Source organism: Macrotis lagotis, chromosome X (genome assembly GCF_037893015.1).
Source record: "Macrotis lagotis isolate mMagLag1 chromosome X, bilby.v1.9.chrom.fasta, whole genome shotgun sequence".
NCBI classification, from domain to species: Eukaryota; Metazoa; Chordata; class Mammalia; order Peramelemorphia; family Peramelidae; genus Macrotis; species Macrotis lagotis.
Genome location: NC_133666.1, coordinates 215,933,868 through 215,956,464, shown reverse-complemented (window position 1 = coordinate 215,956,464; position 22,597 = coordinate 215,933,868). Strand labels below are relative to the sequence as shown.

The window sequence follows — 22,597 nt, the reverse complement described above, 5'->3', positions numbered from 1 at the left end:
GGCTTCCACAGACTCCATTCTTTTTTTTTTAAAGTTTTTTGTAAGGCAATGGGTTTAAGTAGGTTGCCCAAGGCCACACAGCTAGGTAATTATTAAGTGTCTGAGGCTATATTGGAACTTCCCAGGTACTCCTGACTCCAGGGCCAGTGCTCTATCCACTGCACCACCTAGCTGCCTCATCCATTCTTTTTTAAGAGAATAATTATCTTTATTTACCTTTTGCAGTTCCTTTTCCAATTGGTCAATTCTATTTTTGTAAGAGTTTTTCATTTGATCAAATGAAGTTTTGAGAGAACATTTTTCTTTTTGCATTTATCCAATTGTATTTCCCAAGGATTTATTTTCTTGTTGCAAGATGCTAATTTTCTCTTGGGTTTCTTTTCCCAAATTTTCCAATTGATTTTTAAACTCCTTGCTAATTTCATCAAGGAAGTGTTTTTGTGCTGGAGACCAAATCATATTCTCCTCAGAGGTTCTACGTTCCTCTGAGTTAGGGCTTTTTCTTCTAGGAATTTTTCTAAGGACACCCTTTCTACTGGCCTTTCTTCATTTTCCTAAGTCTTGTGTTGCGGAAGGTACTGGTTCACAGAAGTTTTATATTGGAATCCCTAGAGGATTTACCCACTGGGTTTAGTAACTCCAAGTGGGCCAGCCAGTAGGAGGAGCTAGAGGCTTTGCTCACTGAGTGTAATAACTCCACCTAGGCAGTAGGGGGTGCTAGAGGCTGGAACTCATCCTTCAGCCCTTCTGGTAAGCCCTAGACCATCAGTCCCACTGCCAAAGACTCCACTCTTCAGTTGTTTTTTCCTACAGTGAAAGCCTTTGGGGCTGATCTTAGGCTAGACCAGTTCTCACCCCATCCCCACTGGCTCTCTGTTCTCTGGTCCTGGCACACCCATGATCCCCGAAGACAGACTTTGAGGTAGGTGCTCTTCTCCTAGCTTCTCTTTCTGGTTTTTTTTTGATCATATTTTTTTAAGAGGTTATTTTCATATTATAAATGAGGGAAGATCAGGAGACCTTAGCAAAGGGCCTTTTTCTCTACAACATCTTGGAACAAGGAGAAAATTCCTAGATATGGAGAAGAATCAGACCAGAACATCAGCACAAATCCTAGTAAAGATGTCTGAGGCTGTTGGATGCAGGGAGAGAAAAAAACCAATAAAAGATCCTATAAAAGGATCTGAAATCAGCCAGTGCTTTGAACAAGGGGATGCAAACTGGTAAGAGTCCAGAAGACCTTAAGTTATATTTTTGTCCTGTCCTAAGAGAAACAAGAGACAGAATCAGCCTTTTCCTTCTCCCCCACTCCCCTAAAAATGACTATACATTGAGACAGAGTCCAACTTTTCACTTCTTGAGTTTGGGAGCAGCCACAGGAGGTATGGCTAGTTCACAGCTGGGTGCATCTTAGGGCATGGAACAGGAGATCCAAAATCATACTGTGCCTCCTCACAACTTTAATAATGAACAGAACCAACACCAAATGAATTTATAAGTGAATTTAATCAAATGTTCAAAGAACAATTGACTTTAATGGTTTATAAATTATTTAAAAAAATAAAAGAGCCAAGATGGCAGAGTAAAGGCAGGGCCTTTACCCTAAACTACTTCAAATACCTTTAAATAATTATTCTAACCAAATTCTAGAGTGGTAGAACCCACAAAAACACTGAGTGAAACAATTTCACAGCCAAAGACAACTTGGAAGATCATCGGGAAAGGTCTGTTGCACCAGGATATAAAAGGACCTACAGTGCAGTCCAGGCTACTTCAGAGAAATCAAGAAACAGTAAAACAAAATCAAAAGGATGTAAAACTTGATGAAAATTTGAAATATTTCATTGGAAAAACAACTGACCTAGCAAATAGATCTAGGAGAGAGAAAATTTAAAAATTATTGGATTATTTGAAAGCCACCCCCCCAAAAAAAAAACAAAACCTGGGCATCCTTTTTCAAGAAATTAGCAAGGAAAGATGCCCTAATATTCTAGAACCAGAGGGTAAAACAGAACATCAATCTCCTTAAAGAGATCCTCAAATGAGAACTTCCAGGGACATTATAGCCAAATTTCAGAGCTCTCAAGTCAAAGAAAAAACATTGCAAGCAGTTAGAAAGAAGCAATTCAATTATAATGGAGCCACAGTCAGGTTAAGACAAGATTTAGCAGCTTCTAATTTTTTTGTTTTTAAAGATTTTATTTTGAGTTTTACAATTCTTTTCCCCATAATCTTACTTCCCTCCCCCCACCCCCTACAAGAGGCAATTTGCCTATCTTTACATTGTTTCCATGTAGACATTGATCCAAATTGAATGTGATGAGAGAGAAATCATATCCTTAAGGAAGAAGCATAAAGTAAAAGAGATAGCAAGATTAGACAATAAGATATCAGTTTTTTTCCCCTAAATTAAAGGTAATAGTCCTTGGTCTTTGTTCAAACTCCACAATTCTTTCTCTGGATATAGATGGTAATCTCCATTGCAGATAGATCTGAATTGTTGCACTGATGGAATGAGCCAGTCCATCAAGGTTGATCATCGCCCCTATGTTGCTGTTAGGGTGTACAGTGTTTTTCTGATTCTGCTCATCTCATTCAACATCAGTTCATACAAATCCCTCCAGGCTTCTCTGAATTCCCATCCCTCCTGGTTTCTCATAGAACAATATTCTTCCATGTCACAAATATACCACAGTTTGCTAAGCCATTCCCCAATTGAAGGTCATTTACTTGATTTGTAATTCTTTGCCACCACAAACAGGTAGCAGCTTCTACTTTAAGGGATTGTAGGGCTTGAAATATGATATTCTGGAGGCAAAAGAGCTTGGATTAAAACCTAGAATCAACTGCTCAGCAAAACTGAACATACTCTTTTAGGGGAAAAGATGGATATTCAGTGAAATAGTGTACCCTCTAACTTTCCTGATGAAAAGAACAGAACTGAACAGAAAATGTGATCTTCAAATTCAAGACTCAAATGAAGAATAAAAAGGTAAAGCATAAAGGCAAATCATAAGGTACTTAATGATACTGGCTTATTAACTTTCTCATTTAATAGGGTAGTTAGAAATAGCATATATATATGTACATATATATATATATACATATATATATATATAGGCAAGGCACAGGAAGGAGTTGAATTTGAAGGTATTATATATAGGAATGTACTGAGAGAAAGGGAAAGGGGAAGGTAGAATGGGGTAAGTTATTTCATGTGAAAGAAGCAAGAAAAAACTTTTTCAGTGTAGTGGAACGTGGAGAGGGGAGGGAGAGTGAGTGAGCCTTACTTTCATCAGAAGTGGCTAGGAGAATGAATAACATTCACATTCAATTGGGCAGAGACATCTCTTACCCTAGAGGAAAGTAGGAGTTGAAAAGGGTGGGAGAAGGGGAGAGGTGGGGGATTAGATGCTGGAAGGGAGGGAAGATTTGGGGAGGTAGTAGTTAGATATAAACCACCTGAAAAGAGATAAAAGAATAAGTGGTATAGTGGGGAAGAGTATGAGGGGAAATATAGTTAGCAATAGGAACTTTGGGAAAAAATATTGAAACAAGTTTCCCTGATAAAGGCCACATTTCTCATTTTTATTTTTATTCTGGAAAACAATTTGGAACTTTATCCAAAATGTTATATTATATGTATATATATATATATGCATATATATATATATGTATGTATATACACACACACACATATATATTTGTACTAGCAAAGGATTGAAATCAATGTAAGTGCTCATCATTTGAGCAATGGTTGACCCTATTTTTGGTATTTGACAATTATAGTATATTCAGTCTTAAGACATAATGAATATGATGTATTCAGAGAATCTAGGAAGTTTGGTTTAATGGTAACAAGGGACATAAGCAGAACCAGGAGAACAATTTATCCAACTAAAACAATATGAAAGATATAATTGTGAAAGACTTAAGATTTATGATCTATGAATAACTCATTTTCATCAGTGACAATTCCTGAAGACTGAAGATCAATCATGCTTCTTGAAACAAGATATAGAATGAGCCATACTTTTTATAGATTTGTTTTATGTGATTATATTTCTTTGTTTTGAAGGAAGTCATTTTTTTGTTGCCCAAACAATTTAGGGAGGATAAGGGGTTGATAAAAAATCAAAAGAGGAAATTAAAGAAATAAACATCCATGAACTATTTAAAATATAAACAGAAGATAGCAGGAGGATATTCAAAAAATTATTCCGACAAGCTAGGTGGTGTTGAAACCACCATGTTAAATTTTAAGGGCATATAAAAAGAAACTATGCATAAGGGAGAATTACTATTGCATATGTCACACCTTTTTCTATTCTTCATATGTAGAAATGTTCATTTATGTTGAAGTTGGCCAGATTTTTAATAACAAAATAAAAACAATAATAGAAACTATAATTGACTCTGTTAACGCTTTCTGAAACAGTGAGAAAACAGCTACTCCTTATTCTTAATATAGATGAGGCTGATACCCAACTTATATCTGGATGCTAGCTTGCTGTGATTTTAAAGTTTTCCTTAATGAATAGAATTCAGGAAATATACTTAAATATTTATTAATAAAGCCAAGATAAACTGGATATTGAAAGTTAGTTTAAATCTTTTTTATAAAGACATAGGGATGTTTTTTGGAAAGTTCAGAATAACCTTCAAGAAAGAATTCTCTTTACATTTGTAATATTTCAGTCATTCAGTTGTGTATGACTTCTTGTGAACCTGTGGACCACAGAATGCCAGACCTTTCTACCCTCCACTATTTCTCAAAGTCAATATGTGAAAAAATAACTATGCTGATACAAACATTAAAAAATGTGACTCCAGTTATTGAATATGAATCTCAAGTGCCTAAAAGTCACTTAAATACCTGTTAGGATTCAAAACAAAATACTATTTTAAATATTTTAAATATATAGAAAATATTACATTTCCCTATATATATATTTTAAATATATAGAAAATATTACATTTTCCACAAGGTATGTCCTTAATGTTTCATAATGAATTGTACATCTTTGAGGCAGCTTCTTCAGCTTTGGCTGTATGCCCAGACTCTGCCCTGGGCTTCCTTCCCTTCTATCTCTCTACACCCTCTCTCTGGGTGATTTCATCAGCTCCCATTGATTTAATGATCATTTTTGTGTAGATGACTTTCACATTTGTTTATCCAACACTAGTTTCACTCCTAAACTCTAGTCTTATGTTATGAACTGCCTATTGGCATTTGAATTAGCTGTCCTGTAAACATTTCAAATTTAATGTCTGAAACAAAATTTCCTCCCTCTCCCCACCCCCATAAGTCTAGACTAAATTTTCCTTAAAAGGTAATAAAAATGACATAGAGACTTAATTGATCAAGAGATGTGGGAATAACATAATTAATTGTGTCAATAATATCTTGAAAATGGATTGGATTGGAATATCTTCCTGGTGATCTGATTATATGTGTGTTTGTGTGTGTGTGTGCGTGCGTGTGTGTGCGTGTGTGTGTGTGTGTGTGTATGTATGTATGAGAGAGAGAGAGAGAGAAAGAGAGAGAGAGAGTTTGTGGGGAAGTTTCTCATATGTTCTTCTGACTGGTAAGTTAGCATGGTAAGTATGGAGGAAGAAAAGTTGTGAATCAATGCTACATCCTTGTTGAATATTCTTTACCTGCTATAGTTAGGTATATTTTTTATAAATTAATTATCTATCAATCTATCAATTAATCTATTTATCTATCTATCTATCTATCTATCTATCTATCTAATTTAATACCATGACCTTTTCTCAGTTCTCATTCTCCTCAATCTCTCTGTAGCTTTTGACTCTGATGATCTCTCTTTCCTCTTTTATCCTTTCTTCTCTCTAGACTTTTGGGAATATCACTCTTTCCCCTGGTTTCTGCTACCTGTTTGACTGATCCTTCCCTGTCTCTTTTGCTGTATCCTCCTGCAGATCTTGTCTATGGGAGTCCCTCAGAGTTCTGCCCTATGCCTTATATCTTCTCCTACTATATGTCTTCATTTGGTGATCATTAGCTCTTATGGATTTAATTATCTTCTGTGCTAATGATTCTCACATCTACCTATCCTGGACCAAATTCTATGCTGACAACTAACTCCAGACACAAGAGAGCTAGATAGCTTTTAGAAAACTGGATGTCCAGTAGGTGTCTTGAACTTATTATGTCCAAAACAGAACTCATTTTCTTTCCCCCTAAACTGTCCCCCTCTCCTACCTACTTTCTGTATTATTGTAGAGGACAACTCCATACCTTAGGTACCCAATATTGTGTCATTATTGACTCCTTGTATCTCTAACCCCCATGCCAACCCCCTCAGCCCTCATATCCAAGTTGTTGTCAAGACCTGCCAATTTTACCTCACCTAATCTGATTCACGTAATTGAAAAAGTCAGATGTCACTCTTTGATTGATTTCCTGAAAAGCAGAATTGCTCTAGAATTATAGAAATCCCCAAATGGAGAAGGAATATTGCAAAAAGGACTTAAATTATTGTACATGTTGTCAAAGGTTAAGAAGTTTAACTGAAAGAAATTAAAATGAACTAAGAATTTGCTTAATTAAAGTCTTTGAAAATTCTGTTATATATTTAAGGCTAGACTTGGAAAAATGAGTTGTTCCCCAAATACATACATAGTTAATATCCATTGGATTTAGTATGGTTTCATCTTGAAGAATCAGAGTAAGTCAAAATGTTACTTTCTTGATGCCAAATCCTGTGAAGCAAGTGTTTGTACCAATATGAAATCACGTTCCATATTAAGTGTTTTAAAGGTGTAGAGAATTGTAAAGTATATTATGTCAATAAAATGAATTACTTAACTCTGTCCCAGTTAATTTGCACAGCATTGTAGGTGAACTGAGGCACATTTAGATAAGAAGCAAAAAACAATATCAGCAATTACTATAACAGTACAAATGGAAAGAAAAACCACAAAATGATTGAAATTATCATGACCAAACTTGTTTTGTAGGGGGCAATTAGGAGGTGCAGTAGATAGAGCACTAGCTCTGGAGTCAGCAGGACATGAGTTCAAATTTGACCTCAGACACTTAATACTTAGCTGTATGACCTTGGCCAAATCTCTTAACTGCATTTCCTTGCAAAAACAAAAACAAAAGAATATTTTGTAATTATATTTGTCATGAGAATGTCTAAGTAGGTCAACTTCCTCATAATTAATATTTTGTAGTTAATTTGGGTGGAATCCCTCCATTATATCCTCTTGGTTTTTAGTAATGTCAGAAATGTTGAAGACTTTTGAGGATTTATTTTCTACTTTGATGCTTACTGTGAGACTGTTCATTGATTTGAATAGTTATTTTATGATTCTTCTAAGGTTTTAAAATAAATTGTCATCTGTAAGTACAATTTTTTCCCCTTACCTTGCTGCTGTCACTTGTAATTTTGGATTTGTGCCAAATAATAGTGGGAAGGGGGATACTATGGTTTTTATTTTCTGTCTTTGAATTGTACTTTTAATTTCCTTTATCCAGGCAACTTCTTTTATGGAAACTATTTTCACTGGAATAAATAAGGAACTTGTGTCCAATTTATCATCTTAAAGAATTGCCTTAGGAATTTTTGAGAACTTAAGGGATTTTTTGAATAGTCACATGGTTTGTATATGTCAGAGGTAATATTAAAATTCAGGTCTTCTTGACTTCAAGAGCAACTTTTGATTCACTACACTGCCTCTTATCCTTTTATTATTCCACAGATTATTAGATAAACTTCCAGAATTTCTCTAAGGCCAATAAAGCTAACTCTTGGCCTGGAAAATATCTTTAAACTATCCTTCAATTTCATTATATTATAGAATTTTAACAAAATATTACATTTTGTTAAAGGCCTTTCCTGAAGTTTTGTATATAGATAGTCCTGTAGTTTTGCTATTATAAAAATAATTATGCTTATTAATATCCTAAAATTTAGTAGTCCTTATCTGCAACCAAATTGAACATAGCAAATAATTTTTATATAGAGTATTCACTTTGCCAAAATTGCATTTAAATTTTTGTATCAATACTGATTAGTCATATTTGTTTGTAGTTGTCATTCCTTACCTTATTCGTTTCTAGTGTGAGATGGGCAACCATATTGTCTTATAAAAGAAATTTAATAAAGTACTTCTTTTCTCTATTATTATTTTTTTAGTTTTTTTTTTGCAAGACAATGGGGTTAAGTGGCTTGCCCAAGGCCACACAGCTAAGTAATTATTAAGTGTCTAAGGCTGGATTTGAAGTCAGGTACTCCTGACTCCAGGGCTGGTGCTCTATCCACTGTGCCACCTAGCCACCCCTCTTTTCTCTATTATTGATAGTAATTTACATAACAGACATCAGTTGCTTCATCCTGAATTCACTATAAATCCATCTATAGCAAGTGTGTGTTGTTTTCCTCTGACAGTTCACTTCTGAATTTCTTGAATTGCTTTCATGTATTCAATTGTTAAAGGTATTCATTGTTTTGTTAATTTGAGTGTTTCATATTTTAATTAAACTTAAATTATTATTAAACTTACAGTATTATTGAAAGTTGATTTATGTTTTCTATCAATTTTCTTTGTAAACTCTTCTAACTTTTTAATTTTGACAAATTGAGTTTCCATTTAGCTAATATTTTATGTTTCCTTATTTCAGAAAATTACCTCTTTATTTTATCATTTCATTCATCTTTAACTTTAGAATTTTTTCTATTTCTTTCCCATTGTGCATGCTTTCTTCTTTTGTGCTTTGCTTTGTTTTGTTATTCTTTTAATTGTCAAAGTTTTTTTAAGTTGAATACTCAGTTTATTATTCTTGTATTTTTCACTTTTACTAATATGTGGGAAAGTTCCTAGTGAAGTCCTCTCAGGGTTAAAGTGTTTATGATAAGAAAACCTTGTATTTCAGGAAATCCAGGACGTCCTGCTTTTGCAATAAGACTGTTTTGCTAACTGAGTCACTGACCATGAGAATCCTACTTTTTATAGTCAAAACAGTGTGAACATCATCAGGATCTTTAAGAGGGTCCAGAAAACAGGTCACCCCACCATCTGATGAGATACATATTTTGAAAATAATGCGTTCCTTTCTTTGTGTAGATATCTGTGAATAGACTCTTCCCCCCTGAAACCCAACCAATGAGCTGAAGGGGAAAGGGGGTTGGGGTGGGGCAATTGTGGTTAGAATCTTTATAAACCAAACTTTCTGTGCTTTTAGTGGAGCTCCCTGCCTTCATTATCTTAGTATGTGTCAGTGAGTTTGCCCTTTTTCTTGAGAAAAAGTAAATGAAAACTTTCCTTTGTTCAGACCAGTCTCTAATAGTTTTCTTAATGAATTTTTATTACACACATTAATAAATATTTTTAGAACATGTATTTTCCTTTGAGGACTACTTTAGCTACATCTCATAAATGTTGGTATGTTGTTTCATTGTTATAATTTAAGGTGTTTATTTTTTCTTTAATTTTTTTGACTGACTCCTTTAAAGTTGTAGTTTCCATTTTAGTCTGCATCATTTGCATGTTTCCTTTTTACTATTTTATTATATCTGGGACTGTTAAGGAGTTTTTTTTTGATTTTTCCAATTGTTTACCATTTCTTTATAACCTAATACATGATCATTTTCTAAAGGTATCTTGTAATGGAAGTAGATATAATTTTTTAAAAGATAGACATATTCTTAACATTCTCATGAAACATTTGAAGAGATTAGTGCTCATCTTTCCCTTGCCAAAATTTCCTTTTGTTCATTTAGTATACATTTTATATTTTCATATCTATGTGTGTTTTATTCACCCAGTAGAACATATTCTCAAGACAGCAATTTTATTGTTTCTGTGTCTAAGGAAGTACCTTACGCATATTGGACACTTATTTAACTCTTGGGTTTAGTGAATCCTTATTTTTTCAACACTGTTTCATTAATTATTTTCCTTTAGTTATCTGTTAGTAATATTTATCTAGCTGTGAAATTATTGTATATAGAGAATATTAAAATATATGTAGGCTATATTATATAGAATATATATAATATACATATTAAGAATCTATATATAATATTAAGATTTTCTATAGCTTCTTTTTAAACTGTTCAGTTGGTACTTAATTCAATTATTTTCTATGACGATTTGCCATTTGACACACACACACATATATATATATATACATATATATGTATATTCATAAATTTTATCATTAAAGAAAGTAGTCAATTTGACTGATTCTCTATGCCACTTCTCAGAGAGGATATTTCAAACCGTCTTAAGTCTCCCTTACTTCTACCTCCCATGCTCTCTTAGGTAAAAGCATTGTTTTTACAGGCAAAATTGAGGCCATTTGTCTCAGCCTCATTTTTCTTTCCTACTATACTTCTCAGAGCCCTTGATTTTATTACCCATGCTCTCTTCTTTTGTTTCAATTGCAGATAGAGAAATGGACCTATTTTTGTCAAGACCCATCCCTCTTTAGGCAGTAGGTAAGGAATCATTTGATTAGGAAAAATTGAATATTTGATGAGAGGAGTAATTGTAACTGTAAAATGGGGATAATAATTATATACCTCCCATGGTGCTGTGGGGATAAAATTACATTATTTGTAAAGTACTTGCCATAGTGCCTTGCACATGATATTTTTGATATAAATGCTATTATTGTCACCCTTGATCTCATGCTTTCCCATCTTCTCCATGAAAGTATTCCCATAATCATCTCCTCTCACTGTCAGATATTCAGTCTTTCCTCATCTACTGATTCCTTACCTACTGTCTACAAATTTATGAAGTCCCCCTCATCTTTAAAAATATCCTTAATAAATGCAGTCATCCCCTCAATTTATCTACCTAGATCTCCCCTCCCTTTCACAAGCAGATTTCTATGAAAATCTGTCTTGGGTGATGTTTGTCTTTCATTCTTGAAGAAGTCCATGATGTCAGGGAGGTGATGCTATGACATGCAAGTGAATTGGGTTTGAGTGAGAAGATGCTGTGCTAAAATCATCACCCTCACTTTTTCCTCCAGAGTCATCTGGGTCCAGGGGCCAGATATGAATACGGATGACTAGAGATAGCCCTAGATGGGAGGCAATCAGGGGTAAGTAACTTGCCCAAGTGACAGCTAGTAAGTGGAAAGTGTCTGAGAACACCAGCTACCTGAGGACACAGCATAGTGGATAGAGCACTGACCTTGGAGTCAGGAGGATGGGGGTTTGAAAAACCTGTCTACACTTATTGCCTCCACTTTTTTTCCCTTTTTCTTCAAGTCTTTTGCAAGCTGGTTTTTCAGCCTCCTTACTCAAATGGAACTGCTCTTCAGAGCAATGATCTCCTAAGTGATAAATCTCTTGATCCTTTCTGTCTTCATCTTTTTTCACCTCTGCAGCATTTTAAACTGTTGATTATCTGTCTTCCTGGGTTTTCTCTCTTTTGGGGATTTTAGTGAAACTATTCTTTCTTGGATTTCCCTAGATTTCTTTGCTTGCTCCTCAGACTTCTTTGCTGGCTTTTCATCTATTTAATATGCCACAATTGGGAACATCTCAAGACCATATTCTGGACCCTCAATGCAATCTGTCCTCTTTCACTTAGTTACCTTATCTGCTCCAATGAGTTTAATAATCATCTTTATGTATATGACTCAGATTTATTTATATATATTTATGTATATATGTATGTATGTATATGTATGCATGCATGTATATATATAGACATACAACCTAAGTTTTTTATACTGAATTCTATTCCCTTATCAGTAATTATTTATACATTTCAATATCTCAAATGCAACATGTCTAAAATTTTCTTCCTTTTTTCAGGATATGGGGTCAGATCTCTGATTTCATTTAAGGAATCAGTTGTTGAAACCCCCCCACTTTCAATATAGATTTTCAATTTGTCAGCAGTTTAAAATCTTAAAAATATGTTTACTAGAAGATATTTATACACATATATATACATATACATACAAACATACAAACACACATACATACGAGTTAGTATTCTCAGAAGACCCCAACAGGGACATTAAGAAAAAATAAACATCAATTTTGACATTATTTAAAAACAAGTAACATTTGAATCAATTTACCTCCTCATATTTTAATTCTTTTATATTTGAATTATTGACATGTTGGGCGGCTAGGTGGTGTAGTGGATAAAGCACCGGCCTTGGAGTCATGAGTACCTGGTTTCAAATCCGGTCTCAGACACTTATAATTGCCTAGCTGTGTGGCCTTGGGCAAACCACTTAACCCCATTTGCCTGGCAAAAACCTAAAAAAAAAAGAATTATTGACATGTTTAAAGCCAGATATTTCAGAAGTAATAACTTAAAAATGCATTGCTTTAGAAATATTTTAAAGTATCATAGAATAATTTGCAAATTTTCAAAGTTTTAAAAATTATTCTAAAAGCATGTACACTTTTACTTGTGAATATTTTAATAATAAAATTTGAATAATGTATGTAGTGATAACTTTTTTAAGCAGTAAATTTTCCATGTAAAATATTAGTCACAAGGTAAGAAGTCAGGATTACACTGGCCTTTTGCATAGAGTCAATTTCAAAGAATATACATTTTTGAAAATTGACTTGGTAAGTAAATAAAATGTATTTAGGATCAACCATTATTGTTCCTTGTTTTTTTGAGAGATAACATTAATAAAGCCTATTGATTAAACAGCAAAATATAATATTTATCCTCATCAAAGTATAACATAAAACAATAGCTAATATATCTTTTTAAAGATACTTGGATTGATCTTGCCTTCTCATCATAAGAGTGATTATAGGTGCCTGTCAATTTTTGCCATGTCAAATTGAACAATATATAAAGGAAAAATTCACGAGTTGTTCTCAAATTTATATATTAAATTTTAAAACCATCCCCATCCTTCATGACATCTTAGACATTTGGTTGTGGCCAGTTAAATGTCACTTCTGACTACAATCAGAGTGTTGATAGGGTAATACTATATTTCTCTTTTGGCATGTTTTTCCACTAACAAATAAGTAATACTTCATCTAATGTCACATAAAGATCTACTTGACATGAATTAATAGTTTATATTATATAATATAGTAGAGCAGTGAGAGAAGATGATGTCATTTAATTCCTTTTCATCTTATAATCCTTTCTTATCCATTTATCTGTAAAATGCTGAGGGAAGGGATTTTGTGTTTTTGCCTTTCTTTGTTTCCTCAGCTGTTAACATGGTGCCTGTAACATAGTAATTATTTAACAAATGATTGTTGATTGATTTGCTTCTACTTGTGTATCTATTTTTGTATAGCATGATGCCATGTCTATAATGGAAATATTAATTAGATCCTTAAAATTGTGATGTTTTACAAATTTCTGCATTAATTTTTAAAAAAAAATTTTTAATTTGAAACTATTTTGTTCATTACTTTCATAAGCAGGTATGAAGCCTAGGGAGAAAAGATCCTTGATCTTATGCCCTTCCCCACCAACTAAATACATTTCTTGGACTACTCTTTGTCCTTAACAAGAAAGACCTTGGATCTGAGGTTCCATGAGGTATACTTGAAGGCCAGTTCCATTACAATGTGAATAATTTCTCATTTTCTAAAGATATCCTGCTACTCCCTCATTCTTCCCTTAATGATGACATTGAATAAAATAACTTGAGATTTAGTTTGTGGATAAGACTAACAAAAGAAAATGGTTACTACTCCTGTTGTTCTATCATTTCTTTTTTTTTTTTTTTAGATTTTTTCAAGGCTATGGGGTTAAGTGGCTTGCCCAAGGCCACACAGCTAGGTAATTATTAAGTGTCTGAGACCAGATTTGAACACAAGTACTCCTGACTCCAGGGCCAGTGCTTTATCCACTGCGCCACCTAGCTGCCCTCTTCTATCATTTCTTTCAAGGTTCTGACATCTTATCCAAGATGATGTGGTGATTGCCATTTTGCTAGTCAACTTTCATTCTAATTTTTTTCATTGCTATACCTAGATTAACTTTTACATAATTCATGCTTCAATATACATATATATATAATATATATGTATATGTATATAAGTGAATAGAACTAAAAAAGAATCTCCCTTTTGCCCCTTTTATTATAAATTGTATTTAGCAATAGGAGATTGGAGAAGTTAGATATTTGGGTCCTATTAGCTTCTACGTACACTGATAATTTTCAGTGATCTCCCCCCTCCCAATCTAACTTGCCTGTATCAGCATTTATAGGAAAGCACTTCAGAAAGTCGAGGACAGTTTGCTGCCTTGTTATCTCTGATCCTTCTTACCTTCTTACCCCATTGAAAGGATCTTAATATCGGGAACAACCTTGGAAGACATTTTAGTCCTTCTCAGACTTGAATGAGAGGCCTCTCTATAATATGCCACACAAGTGAGCAACAAATTGCAGATGTTTAGTGGGGAAAACTACTACCTCCCAATGCAATGAAACACTATCAGTTACCTTGGTGATCCAGATATTTAAAAACATCTGTTAAATTGGATGTTTGACTTTGCATCTGGATTATGACATTGTGTTAAATGAATTCTGTTTCAGGCCAATGATTTCTGAGTTGAAATCAAATGGTGTATAGAAATGAATCACATTTTCAATTAAGCAACATTGTTATTTGCATTTTTTTTTTCACAGAAACTAAAGGAACAGCCTGGCATTTAAAATCCTGTGCTTTTTTTCTTTGTTGACAAATAATTGTATTGATAACTATTCCTCTGATCTTGTTCCACAGGAAAGATCAGAAGTTGAGCAGTTTCATGCCTGATATGGTAACTATGTATTTGTATTGTGTTTTGTGGATATGCCAAGCATTCAGAGTCCAGTGAAACTGATGGATCAGGAGGACCTGAGTTCAAATTTGACCTCACATTTCTCACATTTTAAAATCTTAGTGTTATATCTTTGATTTTTCTTCCCCATTATTTCTCATGTTCAGTTTACATGTTCTATTCTCTCTGTCTCTCTATTAGCTTTCTTTTTTATTTATTTAATGTGATGGTGTTAAATGACTTGCCCAAGGTCACACACAGCTAGGCAATTATTAGGTATCTGAGGTTAGATTTGAACTCAGGTCCTCCTGACTCCAGGGCTGATGCTCTATCCACTGCACCACCTAGCTGCCCCTCAAATGCATTTCTTCTTAACTAGTTTCACTCTCATAATCTTAACATGATTACCACCTAGCTGGATCATTGCAGGAACTGCTTCCTCGTTCCACTCTCATCTTTCTCTCTAGATTAATATTCAGCATGCATAAATGCAATCCTGTCAATTTTCTACTCAGAAATCCTCTGTAATGCTAATTGTAGCATTTTTCTGCCTATACTTTCATACCTTTTGTGTATTTTTTTACACTTTTTCTATCTATCCTTCAAAGAAAAATTCAAATACCATCTTCTCTGGGAGGTCTTCCCTTATCCAGTCCCAGTAATAATGTTCTTTCACTTTCGATTTCACTTGACACCTTGTTTTGAAGCTAAATGTCACACATGTGCTTTGCAATTATCTACATTCCACCCCACTCCTGGATTGTAATCTCCCTTTTGGTCAGGCAACCTGTCTTATCAGAACTTTGTATTTCCTCCCATCACCTAGAAAAGTACCTAGACACTGTGCCCTATACCCTCAGATCCAAAAACTGGTTTAGTTGACTTAGTGGAATTTATCTCTTTTTCTGGCTTCCACTCAGAAATTTATCTTAAATCTAAACCAGAGTCAGAGTCAGAGTAGTTGAGGATGGTTGGGTGGGGGTGGGGATAGGGATGGGAGTGGGACAGTGCTCAGAATAGACTTATCAAAATTCAGATTTAATGAAAGAGCACTGAATTTTGGAGAATTCCTTTAAGAGTAAAAAACAACCATAAATAAAAAAGATTAGTAGAAGCCAAGATAATTTAAAAAGTTCTAGAATATTAGACCATTGGTCCCATCTTTCCCTTTGTAGTATTTTGTCTTTGACTGCGGAACCAAGCAATGTTTCCTGAGAAAATATGTTTGCATTTCTCTTCTAATAGCAATCAATAATAATATAACTCCATATGCTTTAGACTTCAATTTTATTATAGATGTTAAAATTATTGTGCATTTTCTGGACTTCATTATAAGTATTTGATTTTATCTATGTGCAAAAATTTCTTTAATGCTGCAGAAAATTGAACTACTCACCATCTAAAAAGTAACAGTGTTTGATAATCCCCCTACTCTTTGGGAAATGGTGAGGACACTATTGAGAAAACATGATGCATATGTTACTACAAAAAAGGGTAATTAACTGACTCATAAAATAAACTGGCAATAAGAATACTTTTATATTTTCAGAGATAAAATAAATCAATCCAAAGATGATAATGTTAATATGAAAGTACATAAGAAAATGTGCATTTTACAAAATGGTAGACATTTCTTCCTATTTTTATAGGAATTGTGTGTGTGTGTGTGTGTGTGTGTGTGTGTGTTTGTGTGTTCATGTGTGTGTCACGATGAGTCAAATCATTTTGTGATTGTTATTAAGCATCTTTAACTTTTGGAAGAAAATCCTTTCCTTACAAAGTGGTAATAAAGGTAGTTTAGTGAAGTTTAGATGACTATATCCTACATTTTGAACATAGTCAAATAAATCAGATGCCACTTTTTGTGGTTAATATGAAACAGAAATGTGACCTGTTATGTTCAATGAAAGATTTTGAACTGCTACATTAAAAAAATACATAATGTTACCTTCAGGGATGGTTGATATGTTTGTTGTCTTCTTTTGCAGTATTTAGATTTGGAAAAAAATGATGTAAAATAAAAACTAATAATAAAAATTGTAAAAGTACATTGATAGGGGTGGCTAGCTGGAACAGTGGATAGAGCACTGGTCCTGGAGTCAGGAGGACCTGAGTTCAAATCCAACCTCAAATACTTAATAATTACCTAGTTGTGTGACCTTGGGCAAGCCACTTAACCCCATCCCTTGCAAAAACCTACAAAAATATACATTGATAAAATATCAAGATTATGTATTATTTCACATATATATATATATATATATATATATATATACAAATTTATACACATAAACATCTATATGCGTATACATATACATATAGATAATGATTTTTCTGTTTTCAAAATCTATGTCTGTGAGGATAAGGGGCCATTTGTCAAACTTTGATTTCAGAAGCCAAGGGCAGAAACCAAGGCTCACTGGATAATTTAACAGAAAGAAGATAATAAATTCATCCACAAAAACAATTTCTTATTCTAATTATGATAGTTCTATTTAAAGGAAATTCACAATTTTGTTCTAATAATAGCTAAGTTCCTTCTATTTACTTTAGCAATTGCCCACTGAGGATCTTTAGGTAAGCAAACAGATCCTTTCCTGAATCCCTCAAATCCAGTGTTTCAGCATAAGAGAATAATGAGATTGGTAGGAAGAAAAGCTATTGAATAAGGCATAGACATTGAACATCTTATAAATCATCATTCATTAAGCATTTCTTAAACTCCTATTATATGCCAGACATTAGGTTAAAGACTGAAAATAAAACAAAAGGCAAAAGACAATCTTTGGAGCTCACAGTATGATGGAAAGATACGACATTGTACAAATACTGTGTGTATTCATGTATAAGTCACATAAACGTAACATAGAATAAGTGTATTTATGTGTGTGATAAGAGATAATCCCTGGGGTGGGGGGTCAGGGAAAGTCTTCTTGTAGAAGTTGGAATTTTAGCTGAACATAGTTAAATAAACCCAGATGCCACTTTTGTAGTTAGTACGAAACAGAAATGTGACCTGTTATGAAGGGAAGCCCAAAAGTAGAAATAATGGAACAAAGAATTTCAAATGTGAAATTTCAACTATTGAAAATGCAAAGAATGTCAGGAGATGGAAACATTCTTTGTTTGAGAAATAACATGGAGGCCTGCGTAGCTGATTGAGGAGTAAAGGAGTTTAAGAAGACAGAAAAAAAGGAAGGGTAAATTCAAGATATGAAGGACTTTGAATACCAAATAGAAGATATTTTTATTTGTATATGTATAGTGGATGTGGAGTCACTAGTTTTTGAATGGGGCACTGAGGGATTACACGGTCAGCTCTGCACTTTAGGAGGATCACTCCATTAGCTGTTTGGAGGATGGGCTGGAATGTGGAGAGACTGGTGGCAGGGAGACCAACCTGTAGGCAAGAGGACCTACCCCAGTGACTGAAGAGAGAAGGAACATAGATGAGATATATTACAATAGTAGAATTGACAAGCATTGGCAATAGATTGAGCATGGTAGGGATGAGAGAGTAAGGAGCTGCAGGTAACACTCAGGTCATGATTCTCACTAAGTGAGACAGGACCTCAACCATAATAGGGAAGTTAGCAATAGAAGAGATTTTTTTGGGGGGGAAAAATAATAACTTTAGTCTTAGATGTGAAGAATTTAAGAAAATACACCATTAACTTTTAGAGAGTGTTGTAAATTTGCACATTCAACTCAGCTCTCCTTAAACCTCAGAGAACTCTGAACCAATGCTGCATGAGGAGACTTTCAGTTTGGGAAGACATATTTTAGAGAGGCCATCTTGAAAGGCAAGTGTGAATTTCTGAAAGAGTATCAGGTGTCCACTCACCACTTCCCTTGTCTTTAAGTACTTGAAACTGCTAGTAACAGATTATCTGTTGGTGAGAGTTTTCTCCTGATTTGAGTTGAGATTATCTTTCCCAATTAAAGAAATTCGTCATTCTTGTTTATACTTTGGTTTATTCTAATTTGTACACTCCTCAATTTGTTTATTATTTGAAAAAGAGGCATACTAACTCTTTTATGGTCTTTTGTAGGAAATAGTTTTTAGTGAGAAATATCAAAGCTGGAGAGTGTAACTTCTTTTTGCCAGTCTAGAGTCATAGTCCCTAACGTGGGGCACAGTGTAGATTATAGTTCTGTCTGTCAGGAAAATCCATCTTAGGTTTATATATAATTTATATATGTTATGTATGATATCACATTAAATTCATATATATGAATATAAATAAATATATTTGTACTTCTCTGATATCCCTATTTATTTTTTAGTTTTTTTTTTAATTTAAGGCAATGGGATTAAGTGACTTGCCCAAGGTCACACAGATAGGCAATTATTGATTGTCTGAGGCTGGACTTGAACTCAGGTCCTCCTGACTCCAGGGTTGGTGCTCTATCCATTGGGTCACCTAGCTGTCCCCCTTATTTATATTTTAAAGGCAAGTAAAGTAATATTAATATAAAAACCCTGTTTCTTCTTGAAGGTAAATTTCACCCTCTCTAATAAGCAAATATCTTTAGGCAAAATAAGGAATAGAGATATTAACTTAATTTTGGAGAATAACATTGAATAAGTTGTAAAGGAGATTCCAAAGATAAAAAAATCCACTGTGGTTCAAAAAATGTACAAGTGATTTCTGCCAAATTATAAATAATAATTTATGCCTATTTTACACACACACATACACACACACACACACACACACACACACACACACACAAACAAATATTCTTAGTATTTGAGAATGAAAACATTCAACAAGTTCCTTCATAAATCAGATATGGTTCTAAAAGTTAAGCCAGGGAGATATATAAACTACTATCAATAATAAATATTAATTCAAACATATAAAATTAAATTCTAGTCTTCCCTCCCCTCCCCTCCCTCAGAAAAACAGCTTATGGCAGTGTGCTCAAAAATTGTTCATTTTTACCAACTTGACTTTATTAATGATATTTGAATTATTCATGGTATTTGAATTTCATTCATGATACTGAATTTATTATGATGAAAATGATATTGTGAGAAAAGCAGGTTATGGACCAGAAGATTTAAAGTTGAGGAAATAGCATTGGAAGATCTCTGACCAGGTTAAAAGTTTGATACTGGATTTTTGTGTGTATAAGATAATAGATGAAAATGATGACACAATTTTAAAACCAATTATATGTAATGAAGCCTAGGCCCTTATAAAGTCTCTTAGTCATTATTAATTTGATTGTTGATTTATCTTGATAAAGGATATTGGGTATACATTGCAGCAAAAATGGGTATAGCATGAGAAACACATATAATGATTATTTGAAAATAAGTAAAACTTTTAAACAGACAAATAAGTAGCAGATAGGAAAATGCTAGAATGTTAAAGTAGGAGAAAGGATTAGACTTGTTTTGCTTAACTCCAGATAACATAATCAAAAGGAATAGATTGAAAGTACAGAGGGCTATTTAGTTTCTAAGTAAGGGAGAAGTTCCCACTAAACTTTGCAGAAGTAGACTCACTTGTATCAGAAAATAATTTCCCCATTATTCCAGAGTTACAGGCAAAGACTGGATGACCACTTGTCAGAGATGTTACAGGTCATTTCCATACAGGTTATGGGTCGCTTTAGATGACCTGACATTGCTCTTGGTTTTGAGATTTTAGGATTCTGTTTTGCTTTTATTCTTTCTTTAGCTTCCTCCCAATGTCACAGATAATTCTTGTGTTCATGTTGAAAATAGCATGCAGTAGTTCCCAAATCAAGGTGATTGATTTTTAAAGTTTTCTCGTTCTTTCATTAGGCAACTGGCATTGAGGCACTTGCACTGCCCTGGTTGATGTCAAGAAAGAACTTCACTAAACCTAGAGTCACACTTCTTGATCTTTGCTATGGGAAAATGGACAATTTAAATTTACAATATGTGGTAAGAGTTTCAAATCACCATGCATGCTTTTCCTCCTCAGTTTCATATTTTATGACTAGAAAATAAAGGTATTTATTAAAATATATTCAGTCAGAAGTTGTGAGATCCCACCAGTAACATATTATTCAGTATTCTTTTTATTCAATTACATTTGTTGTTTATATTTTAATATTGTGAGAATAATAAGAAAGACAATGTGCAAATTAGGATAGGGAAGTAACCTTGAAGTCAGGGAGATAGGGATTTAAATTCAGATCCTAACAAACATCAATTGGTTGACCATGGAGAAATCATTTTTATCTCAGTGCTTGAGGCAGATTATATAAGAGTCATTAATCTAGCTTTGGTGGGGGGAATTTCAGTGTCTGAATGGAAATCCTAATAAAATCTCAGATCTGACTCCTCCCTTAAATAGCAGTCCTTACAATGATGGGTGATTTTTCTCTAATAATAGAGATTTGATTAATAAAGATCAAAACCTTTCTGTTTCCTTTTAGCCTTTTGAAAGTTTCTCTTAATTTTTACTGTAGCTTTCCTTTAGAGCATCTATTCAACATGTTAAAAAGTTTCCTCTGGTTATTTGTGGATCTTGAGCATATTATTCTAATGATAACCTTAAATTTGTACTGTCTATAGTTTTCAAAACATTTTCACCATATTAATGATTTGTAATTCAAAAGAACCATATGAAGTAGACAGGGCAGTTATTGTTCTTATTTTACAAATGAGATAACTAAATTTCAGAGAGGTGACATGATTTTTTTGAGATTACAAAACTAGTACACAAAATCTATCTTAATTTCAACTGTCAGACTTCTCACCTGATATATTTTTAATATTTCAAAAGGTTTTATTATTTTTTGTCTTCTTGATTGTAGTTTGAGCAATATACTGTATTGATTTTCAAAGATTTCAACATTTTCCCTGAAAGTATCTTTTCCCAAACATTTGAAACCTTGCACTTGTTCCACGACCTCCATATCTGTATCATTTTCCTCTGTTTCCTCCTTCACCACCAATAGATTTTTGCACTAAGTTATTTGGCTTTGTTGAGATTTTCTATATTTTAAATATTTTACTTGTAAATTGCCTGTTGAATGTAAGATATGAAAAGAAATTGTTTCTTCTGTATTTTGTATACCACCTGACATATTGCTTACATTTAATAAGCAAGTCATAATGTAAGATAATTGCAAATATAACATGTTAAAAAGACCCTCCTTCAACATGTTAAAAAAACCCTCCCACATGAATAGAATCACAAGACATTGAAATAACTGAAATAACATTCCTGTAGACTTTATCACTGGTGTATTTTCATCTTCCCTCACATTTTTTTTGTTTTTAGCATTCACTTTTTATATGAAAAAAATTTATCTTCATTTGTCTTCCCTATTCTCATTAATTATAATTTATTTTTATTTTATTTCTCTTCCTCCTTCCCTTACCTCTCTCATCTACTGTGAAGGGAAGCAATAAGACACATTATACATGTGAAGTCATGCAAAACATATATCTACATTATCCATGTTGCAAAAATAAAACATGAAAAATTTAAGAAGTGAAAAAAACCCACTCAAGCTTTAATCTATATTAATAGGTCATCAGTTCTCTTTATGGTAGTGTAGATATTACCTTGGAATTGTGACCTCACATAATTTTCCTAAACAAATCTCTCTGCTCCGTTAAAATTAAACATATGCTGCCAAGAGGCTTCTCTAAACACTTTCTATTTACCTGGGCAGGCAAAGGGTTACATTCCTCTATAACATAGGAGTCATCACACCACTCTCTTGCTCAAGAAGCTTACAGGCAAGTTCTGTAACTTCTAGAATAAAATTCAGGTTCCTTTAAGGTTTAAAACCTTTAACTATCTGGCTCTAGCTCATCTTTCTATACTGATTCCTCATT

The 22,597-nt window shown here is 33.5% G+C and overlaps 1 protein-coding gene across 1 annotated transcript in view; it reads left to right on the top strand.

The window, feature by feature from the left end:
- Nucleotides 1-22,597, top strand: part of LOC141498966 (uncharacterized) — a 263,553-nt gene that overhangs the window by 143,910 nt on the left and 97,046 nt on the right. Inside the window, exon 10 of the mRNA XM_074201973.1 lies at nt 20,564-20,686. Within this exon, the coding sequence (XP_074058074.1) occupies nt 20,564-20,686 (123 nt within the window). The remainder of the gene's footprint in view (nt 1-20,563; nt 20,687-22,597) is intronic.